The sequence below is a fragment of the Zingiber officinale genome, chromosome 1B, assembly GCF_018446385.1.
Source record: "Zingiber officinale cultivar Zhangliang chromosome 1B, Zo_v1.1, whole genome shotgun sequence".
Classification (NCBI taxonomy): Eukaryota; Viridiplantae; Streptophyta; class Magnoliopsida; order Zingiberales; family Zingiberaceae; genus Zingiber; species Zingiber officinale.
Window position 1 is genome coordinate 88,531,763 of NC_055986.1, and position 10,024 is coordinate 88,541,786.

Sequence of the window (10,024 nt, forward strand, 5' to 3'; positions counted from 1 at the left end):
TGCTAGGTATCAGGAATAACAACGAGAGACTGTGTAGATAAGAAAATGATCATCTCGAAGATTGAGTGGATAAAGTATCAAGCACAAGAAATAAAATGAGTGGAGTCAAGATAAATACTGCATATACTAAACTAACTCATGCACTTAAACCGATATCTAAAGGAGCAAGTTAGGAAGTACCCGCCTCAAATGTAGGTCGAATCCGACGTCAACCTCGTCACAATACCCGCCTCGATCAAAGTCCTGTGTCACCGTACAAAATTTAACTGAATACATAGAAAACAGAATAACTAGACTAGTGTACAAGGCATGCGAATTTAATCTGAGTCCCAGTCATTATCCAAACGAAATCGCACTAATTTGCACAACCCAAACCAAAACCCTAGTTTATGTCTTCAGATCAAACAATTTCCAACCGAAACTATATCCATTTGAATTCCCAAATCATGCATTTCGTCCCCAATGCACGAGTACGTATTCGAAAAACCTAAAGCTTTACCTCACAGAAGTCTCCCCACTGATAACTTGCTGTCAGAAGGTGAAATCGCCGGCACTAGTACACGGATGCTGCCCACATTGTAGATCCACAGATCTGAGCTCTTAACAGAGCTATACGCATCACAAACATCCCAATTGATGCATAATCAGTATCGAATTCAATCTAAAACCAACATTAAGGTCTACAACCTAACATCTGTATTGGCAGGGGTCTTACCCAAGGAATCCCGGATGAACAACAGTAGCGGGAGATTGTGGCAGAACACCTCACGGTATGCCACTGCTAGAAGCGAAACTCAATCAATAAAATCTCACTGAATTCCTCACTAGATCTACAAATCGAACTTCTGGAGTGGTGTATAGCTTACCTGATGTTTCCCGGGTGAAGAACAGCAGCTGAGAGTTGTGGCCGAGCCCCTCACAGCAAGCCACTGCCCAAAACCATCCCACAAAATCCGTTCACCCTCTCATCCGACATCAAATCGTAGATCCCATGGCTAAAAGAAAAACCCTAATCAAACAAACCTCACCTCAAATACCTTGATGCCGGGAACCTCTGCTGTGGACAAAGAGAACTCCGACGAACTCAGCTCAGTTCTAGAGCTCGGGAAAGCGAGACCTCCGTCTGGAGTGTACCCTCTCCACCAAAAATGACCCGAAACTCGGCGATCCAATCTCCAGCGACGCCGAAGCCCAAACCTCCTCGCCCAACCGAGAATCCCTTGTGTGAAACCGCGATCTGGAGAGGGGAGGAGGAGTTGTAGACAAAGGGGAAAGAGGCTCCGGCGATCGACCGGGGACGTGCGTCGGCGCTGATCCCGTCGGCGGATGGAGTGAGCTCGAGGGGAAATCGGCAGTCTTCGGGCAGAGTGGACACGAAGGAAAGGCGGCGTTTCTCTTTAGGGCACTGTAGCTTCTCACTTATATAGGTAGGGTTTAATTACTCTACCTAATTAACTCCCTAATAAGCCTCTCAAATGGTGATTTCCATTATCCCTTTAAACACTGTCATAAATCCTCCAAATAAATCCAGAAAAATATCCACAAATTCCCTTAAATCATTTTAGGTTATTTTCTTTTGCCGTATCTCACATTCTCCCCCTCTTATAAGAATTTGGTCCCCAAATTTATGACGTAAATGCAATAAACGACATGCGAAGTAAATCATTATATGAAATAACTTACATACCTTCATCAAACAACTGTGGGTACCGCGCTCGGATCTTATCCTCCAGCTCCCAGGTTGCCTCGTCATCGGAATGATGCTCCCATCCAACCTTGACCAATCGGATTGTCTTGTTTCGCAGCTGGCGTTCCTTACGATCCAATATCCGCACTGGAGCCTCCTCATATGCTACATCTGGCTGAAGGGTGATAGAGACATCAGCCAAAATATGCGTAGGGTGTGGTACATATTTCCTCAACATAGATACGTGAAATACATCATGCACCCCGGCAAGTGAAGGAGGCAGCGCCAGTCGATATGCTACCTCACCGATCCTCTCAAGTATCTGAAAGGGTCCGATGTAACGAGGAGCTAACTTCCCTTTCAATCCAAATCTCCTAACTCCCTTGGTAGGAGACACTCGCAGGAACACATGATCACCCACAGAGAACTCCAAAGGTCTCCGTCTCCGATCTGCATAGCTGATGGTGCCAACCAACTCTGCATCACGCTGAATACGCTGGGGTCCCAAGACTGACGATTCTCCAACCTCGTCCCATAAAGTAGGAGATCTACATGCTCTGCCATATAATGCCTCGAATGGTGCCATCTGAATCGCTGAGTGGTAACTGTTATTGTATGCAAACTCCACCAAGTGCAAGTGATCCTCCCAGCTACCGCCGAAGTCCATGACACAAGATCTCAATAGATCCTCCAATGTCTAAATAGTCCGCTCCGACTGCCCATCCGTCTGAGGGTGAAATGCAGTACTAAAACGGAGTTCCGTACCCATGGCCTGCTGGAGACTCCGCCAAAATCGAGAGGTAAATCGTGGATCTCTATCTGATATAATACTCAGAGGTATACCTTGCAATCTGGTGATCTCTCTGCAGTACAACTCTGCCAATCGATCCAGCGAATCCGTCCGACGGATCGGTAAGAAGTGTGCAGATTTGGTTAACCGATCAACGATTACCCAAATCGCATCATGACCCTTCCGGGTCCGGGGTAGTCCTACCACAAAGTCCATCGTGATATGCTCCCATTTCCATTCTGGTATTTCTATCTTCTGCAGTAACCCAGCTGGTCTCTGATGCTCTCCTTAATCTGCTGACAAACTAAACACTGTGCCACGAATGTCGCAATATCCTTCTTCATACCATTCCACCAGTATGATCGTTTCAGATCCCTGTACATGCGAGTACCTCCTGGATGAATCGCAAATCTAGATCGATGTGCTTCCCGTAGTAAGTCCTCCTGGACAGGATGTGACTCAGGGACACATAATCTGCCGCGGAAATACAGAATTCCACTATCATCACAAGCAAACTCTGTCTGCTGTCCTGAGGTAACTCTGCTACGTAAAAACTGCAGATGCTGATCTGTAGCCTGAGCCTCTTTGATACGCTCCACTATAGGTTACTGAGCAACCATGGTGACTAGCAAGCCTCGCTCTGTCTGTGCTTGCTCCATCAACCCCAACTCAGAGAAGTTCTGTATCAACTCTGTAACCATCACTCGGTGACAAGCCAAAACTCCACGGGATTTCCTGCTCAAAGCATCAGCCACCACGTTGGCTTTCCCCGGGTGATAGTTAATTGTGCAGTCATAGTCTTTCAAGAATTCCATCCATCTTCTCTGTCGCAAATTCAGTTCCTTCTGGGTGAACAAATATTTGAGACTTTTATGATCAGTATAAATCTCAAAGGTGATCCCATATAAATGATGTCGCCAAATCTTCAGCGCGAAGATGATAGCTGCCAACTCCAAATCATGGACTGGATAGTTCCTCTCATGATCCTTCAGCTGACGTGAGGCATATGACACCACACGATCGCGCTGCATAAGTACGGCACCCAGCCCCTGATATGATGCATCCGTGAAAAGTACAAATCCATCCACGCCAGAAGGAAGTACTAACACTGGTGCAGTAACAAGTCTCCGTTTGAGCTCCTGGAAGCTCTGCTCACAAGATTCTGTCCAGCTAAACTTCTCTCCCTTCCGGGTCAATCGAGTCAATGGTAAGGCTATGCTGGAAAAGCCCTCAACAAATCTCCGATAATACCCAACTAATCCCAAAAAGCTACGAATCTCCTGTACTGTCTTCGGCTGCTCCCAACCAGTGATGGCCTCAATCTTCTGTGGATCCACAGATATACCTCTGCTGGAGACAACATGTCCAAGAAAACCCACCGAAGGTAGCCAAAAGGCGCATTTACTAAACTTCGCATAGAGGTGTTCTCGCCGAAGCGTCTCCAAAACTATGCGAAGATGTCGCATGTGCTCCTCCTCAGATCGTGAATATATCAGAATATCGTCAATGAACACAATGACGAACCGATCTAAGTACTCCAGGAACACTCTGTTCATCAGATCCATAAACACTGCTGGGGCATTGGTAAGCCCAAATGGCATTACCAAGAACTCGTAATGACCATAACGAGTGCGAAATGCTGTCTTCGGAATATCCGCATCTCCAACCCTGAGCTGATGATAGCCTGAGCGCAAATCAATCTTTGAATATACACAGGTATCCTTCAGCTGATCAAATAAATCTTCTATACGTGGCAGCGGATATTTGTTCTTGATAGTGACCGCATTCAATTGTCGGTAATCAATACATAGTCTCAGTGATCCGTCTTTCTTCTTAACGAAGAGTACTGGTGCTCCCCACGGAGAAACACTGGGACGGATAAATCCTCTGTCCAACAGCTCCTGTAACTGAACCTTCAGCTCCTCTAACTCCTTTGGTGCCATGCGATAAGGGGTCTTGGATACCGGTGCGGTTCCCAGAACCAACTCAATCATAAACTCGACTTGCCTTTTAGGAGGCAAACCGGGGAGTTCGTCAGGGAATACATCTGAAAATTCTCGAACAATAGGAACGTCCGAGAGTCGTGGTAATGCATCTGTATCAGCTTTAACCATAGACAGCAAATATCCCTGACAACCCTGCGACAACAATCTTCTCGCTTGCATTGCTGATATGACTGATATCCCATCACCCCCGGTTCCGATGAATGACCACGATGGTAAACCGGGAGGTCGGAATGTGACTACTCTTGCTCTGCAGTCAACTGTGGCATGGTTCATGGCCAGCCAATCCATGCCCAAAATAATGTCAAATTCCACCATCTCCAATACCTGCAGATCCACCATAATAGTCTGACCATTGAAGTCTAAAGGAGATCCTTTGACTTCCAGACTAATACTTAGTACCTCGCCAGATGGTAGAGATACTGTCAGCCCGTGTGTCCGACGACTAGGCAATCTCCCGATTTTACCCAGAAATACTCGAGATATGAATGAATGGGAACTACCAGTATCTATCAATAAATCTGCCGTAAATGTATAAACTGAAATAGTACCTCGGAAAACCGATCCCTCAGCTCGCTGCGCCTCCTCCCGTGTAACCGCATAAACACGACCCACCTCTGAGCTCGGCGGTGGTATCCCTGAAGTGGCCTGCGCTGGCATCTTAGGTGTGGGAACCGGCTGCTGATACTGAGACTGAGGCTGCTGCTGATATGCTGAGTAAGGCTGATGTGGATGAAAATCCTGCTGTGCTGGAAATGCCTGATGAGAAAACGCTGCGGCAGAATACTGTGTAGTCGCTGGCTCCTGACCCTGCACATGGTATATCTGTCCCTGAGAAGGCTGTGGTCGTTGCTGACGTGGGGCACTCTGGGTCTTCTGCGATCTCCTCTGTGAACGTGACTGAGAGGATGATTCCCCCTGAGATGTAGCTTTAGGAGCCTCCAACTGTGCTTTCAGAGTACAATCCCGACTCTCATGCCCCGGAAGTTTACAGTAGAAACATATAGCATGATCCAACGGGCAACTATTCCTGGTGTGACTCTTGGACCCACATTGAAAACACCTGGTCCCACCAAAGTTCTTATGATCATGATGAGGGGGACGAGAACCTCCATCCGATGTTCGCCCAGTCTTCTGAGGCCGAGAAGATCCTTCGGAAGGAGCCCGAGAACTCTGACCTCTATTCCCTCTCTTTTGCGACGACTGCTTTTCATGTCATTTCTCCTGATTTACTTGCTGCTGAGTCATCTCTATGAATAGTGCTCGATCTAGAACCTCCCGATAGGAACTACCTGGAAATCCTAACATCCGAATCCGAATGTATGCTGCAAGACCCTGAGTGAACTGCTGCATACGATCATAATCTTGTGCCACTAAGTGAGGATAAAATTCTGCCAACCTACAGAATTCAGCATTGTACTCCATCACTGACCGGTCGCCCTGCTTGAGATTCAGAAATTCCTGGCGTCGAGCTAGACAGAAAGTCGCTGGGAAATATTGCCGCTCAAACGCGTCTCGGAACATCGCCCATGTGATGCGCTGCTCTCCAAAGATCGTCTTCTGCATGTCCCACCATATGACTGCTTGATCTCGGAGATGATACGCTGCCAGTTCCACTTTCTCCTCATCCGTGCAACTCAGGTACTCAAAGGTGCTCTCTACATTCTTCAACCAACTTCGAGCAGCCCAAGGATCTGCTCCGCCCAAATATAAGGTAAATCTGTCCTTGACGGACCTCGCCAGCAACGGTATCCGAGCTCTGTCCCTCATCCAATCAGTAGTAGCAGGAGTAGGAAATGCTGATGGTATCCCGGAGGGAATACCCTGAGGCTGAAATTCCCGATTCCTACCAGATGGTATGATTGAAGCGATCTCCTGAGGCTGACGTCCCTGATCTCTAGGAGTCTGATGGGTCTGTCCCCGACTAGCCGTCTCAACATCCTTTGGATCCCTAGAAGAATCCGCCTCCTGAGTTGCTGGTTCTGGTTCCTCAGCCTCAATAGGTTGTTTCCGTGGTCGTCCCGGACCACGACGATAACCAGCTCCCGCTCGACCACGCCTCATACCTGATGTAAACCACTAATAAGTATTACACACAGTATAAGTTCGTACTTATAAAACTTACAGCCAATTACTTGGAGGTGTTCCGCCGCCGCCTGGTCCCAAATCCCGAAAAGTCACTTCAAGGAATAAAATCACGAAAAATCCAAAACGTATGAATCTGACATCGTAAACCTGTAGCTCTGATACCAATAAATTGTCATGCCCCGAGAGTAAGGTTGTCCGACAAAAATCGGACAGCACCTCCCCTGTAGTAGTGACAAATAGAACCGGTATACAACACCACAGATAATACATAAACAAATATATATCACAACCACGCAGATAATATATTGCCCACACGGCTGTAAAGTCAAACACAGCGGAAAACAAGAATAACAAAGATAAAATAACAAAAACTCACCGCGGGCCGGCCCGGCTTGACTCATCGGCAAAACAACCAAATACAAATAACAAGTCCACAGCTCAATTATTACAATGCTAAATTCAAAGGTTTAACTCCCAATAAAGTGAAAACCAAAACCGTAAAACCATCCTCAGAAGTGACATGGGACCGGCAGTCGGGATCCTCCTCCAAGCGTACTAGCATCGCTACCAGCTACCTGGTGAAATTACCAATGCGGGTGGTGAGTATAAAACTCAGCGGGTAATAGGATAGACAGTGCATGAGTATCATAAAGAACAGGAATACAAAAGGATACAGTCTCGGAAAGATAAATAGCAGATACTACAGGGTAAACAAAGTATATATAAATCCATACCTGAAACCATATCCTAGGCTAACAGTGTAAGGTCTGAGATAAAGTAAACTGCTACAGTACTGCTCATAACTACCAGAATCACATATAAAGTATACTGCAATAGTAATCAATGTCCAAGCATATATAACAGGTATGTGATAACAGAACTGCATAAGTAAGCATAAACAGCATAAGCAGGTATATCAAAAAGTGCGTATGCACGGATGGTCACTCCCGCCCACCCCTCAAGTCCATGACCCCAGTATGGACGAGAGGCCGGGACAATGACAAACTGTACACACTCCAGCTACCACTACTCTCGAGTGGCCGAGGGGACAGTTGCATAGTAGCTGAATAGCTACGTCTGCGACGGGGGTCCCTGCTGCCCGCGACTCCAGCAGACACTACCCATGAGTGAGCGAGTGGGGGCATGACAGGACATGCGGCACGCTCCAAGCTACCACTACCCATGAGTGGCCAAGCGTGCGGCCCAAGCCAACGACCGTCTCAACCACAAGGGAGCCAAAGTCGTCGGCTATGCATGCAATGACATGATGCGAATAATGCAACAGTCATCATATATATATAACAGGAAATCAGGTATGCTACATGAATCCGCATGCTCAAAACTAAGCATAAATAAACAGTAATCAAACAGGTAAGCATAAACGGGTAAGCATGGCATCTAGTATCTGCTAGGTATCAGGAATAACAACGAGAGACTGTATAGATAAGAAAATGATCATCTCGAAGATTGAGTGGATAAAGTATCAAGCACAAGAAATAAAATGAGTGGAGTCAAGATAAATACTGCATATACTAAACTAACTCATGCACTTAAACCGATATCTAAAGGAGCAAGTTAGGAAGTACCCGCCTCAAATGTAGGTCGAATCCGACGTCAACCTCGTCACAATACCCGCCTCGATCAAAGTCCTGTGTCAACGTACAAAATTTAACTGAATACATAGAAAACAGAATAACTAGACTAGTGTACAAGGCATGCGAATTTAATCTGAGTCCCAGTCATTATCCAAACGAAATCGCACTAATTTGCACAACCCAAACCAAAACCCTAGTTTATGTCTTCAGATCAAACAATTTCCAACCGAAACTATATCCATTTGAATTCCCAAATCATGCATTTCGTCCCCAATGCACGAGTACGTATTCGAAAAACCTAAAGCTTTACCTCACAGAAGTCTCCCCACTGATAACTTGCTGTCAGAAGTTGAAATCGCCGGCACTAGTACACGGATGCTGCCCACATTGTAGATCCACATATCTGAGCTCTTAACAGAGCTATACGCATCACAAACATCCCAATTGATGCATAATCAGTATCGAATTCAATCTAAAACCAACATTAAGGTCCACAACCTAACATCTGTATTGGCAGGGGTCTTACCCAAGGAATCCCGGATGAACAACAGTAGCGGGAGATTGTGGCAGAACACCTCACGGTATGCCACTGCTAGAAACGAAACTCAATCAATAAAATCTCACTGAATTCCTCACTAGATCTACAAATCGAACTTCTGGAGTGGTGTATAGCTTACCTGATGTTTCCCGGGTGAAGAACAGCAGCTGAGAGTTGTGGCCGAGCCCCTCACAGCAAGCCACTGCCCAAAACCATCCCACAAAATCCGTTCACCCTCTCATCCGACATCAAATCGCAGATCCCATGGCTAAAAGAAAAACCCTAATCAAACAAACCTCACCTCAAATACCTTGATGCCGGGAACCTCTGCCGTTGACAAAGAGAACTCCGACGAACTCAGCTCAGTTCTAGAGCTCGGGAAAGCGAGACCTCCGTCTGGAGTGTACCCTCTCCACCAAAAACGACTCGGAACTCGTCGATCCAATCTCCAGCGACGCCGAAGCCCAAACCTCCTCGCCCAACCGAGAATCCCTTGTGTGAAATCGTGATCTAGAGAGGGGAGGAGGAGTTGTAGACAAAGGGGAAAGAGGCTCCGGCGATCGACCGGGGACGTGCGTCGGCGCTGATCCCGTCGGCGGATGGAGTGAGCTCGAGGGGAAATCGGCAGTCTTCGGGCAGAGTGGACACGAAGGAGAGGCGGCGTTTCTCTTTAGGGCACTGTAGCTTCTCACTTATATAGGTAGGGTTTAATTACTCTACCTAATTAACTCCCTAATAAGCCTCTCAAATGGTGATTTCCATTATCCCTTTAAACACTGTCATAAATCCTCCAAATAAATCCAGAAAAATATCCACAAATTTCCTTAAATCATTTTAGGTTATTTTCTTTTGCCGTATCTCACATTTAATTTCTTCTTCCCCTTCTCCACTTGTTTGGGAGAATGGGAATTATCCAATTTGCTTGAAAAATTTGATATCTAACATTATTTTAATGAGAATTAAGAATTTCCTCATAAAAAAATATAAAAATTATACCTGACCCTTGCTTCCTATTCATGATCTTGTAAATTATAAAGTTGTGATTCGGAAGAATTTATAAATTGAGCATCAAACTTTGGGGAAAAAACAAAGTGAATAAATTTTTTACTTGATTCCCTTTGAGTAGTCTATCGGACTATGCTTGATAATTTTTGTCAGAGAATTATGGAAAATTAAAGTTGAGACGACTTGAACTGATAATCTCAAGCTACTAAGTAGAGAAGGATGAATTGTTTGGGATGGCTGAATTGCCTTGTTTATGGGCGAGTTAGCTGAGAGTCGAGTCGTCGAGTTGGAGTAGTAGCCCGATGTAGAATGTTGTAA

The 10,024-nt window shown here is 45.9% G+C and overlaps 2 protein-coding genes across 2 annotated transcripts; both read right to left on the reverse strand.

Moving 5' to 3' along the window:
* Positions 1 to 500: 500 nt before the first annotated feature.
* LOC122039855 lies at positions 501 to 2,354 on the reverse strand. Its single transcript, XM_042599281.1, has 4 exons — positions 1,688 to 2,354; positions 867 to 929; positions 688 to 778; positions 501 to 609 (listed from the first exon to the last, which is right to left on the reverse strand). The coding sequence occupies exons 1-4, from the start codon at positions 2,352 to 2,354 to the stop codon at positions 501 to 503; spliced, it is 930 nt and encodes a 309-aa protein (XP_042455215.1).
* Positions 2,355 to 2,725: 371 nt separating this feature from the next.
* LOC122039864 lies at positions 2,726 to 6,544 on the reverse strand. Its single transcript, XM_042599290.1, has 3 exons — positions 5,714 to 6,544; positions 3,346 to 5,521; positions 2,726 to 3,075 (listed from the first exon to the last, which is right to left on the reverse strand). Exons 1-3 carry the CDS (start codon positions 6,542 to 6,544, stop codon positions 2,726 to 2,728), a joined length of 3,357 nt encoding a protein of 1,118 aa, XP_042455224.1.
* Positions 6,545 to 10,024: the final 3,480 nt, after the last annotated feature.

Excerpts from the sequence above, each read along its gene's own strand:
- LOC122039855 (XM_042599281.1), bottom strand. The coding sequence starts at position 2,354 with ATGGACTTCGGCGGTAGCTGGGAGGATCACTTGCACTTGGTGGAGTTT. Across the intron at positions 930-1,687 it reads CCCACAGTTGTTTGATGAAG|TGGCTTGCTGTGAGGGGCTC; the intron begins GTATGTAAGTTA and ends GGTTTTGGGCAG. Across the intron at positions 610-687 it reads CCTGCCAATACAGATGTTAG|CTCTGTTAAGAGCTCAGATC; the intron begins GTTGTAGACCTT and ends TGATGCGTATAG.
- LOC122039864 (XM_042599290.1), bottom strand. The coding sequence starts at position 6,544 with ATGAGGCGTGGTCGAGCGGGAGCTGGTTATCGTCGTGGTCCGGGACGA. Across the intron at positions 5,522-5,713 it reads TAGAGATGACTCAGCAGCAA|AGTCACACCAGGAATAGTTG; the intron begins GTAAATCAGGAG and ends TGTGGGTCCAAG. Across the intron at positions 3,076-3,345 it reads GATTTATACTGATCATAAAA|TGGAGCGTATCAAAGAGGCT; the intron begins GTCTCAAATATT and ends AGTAACCTATAG.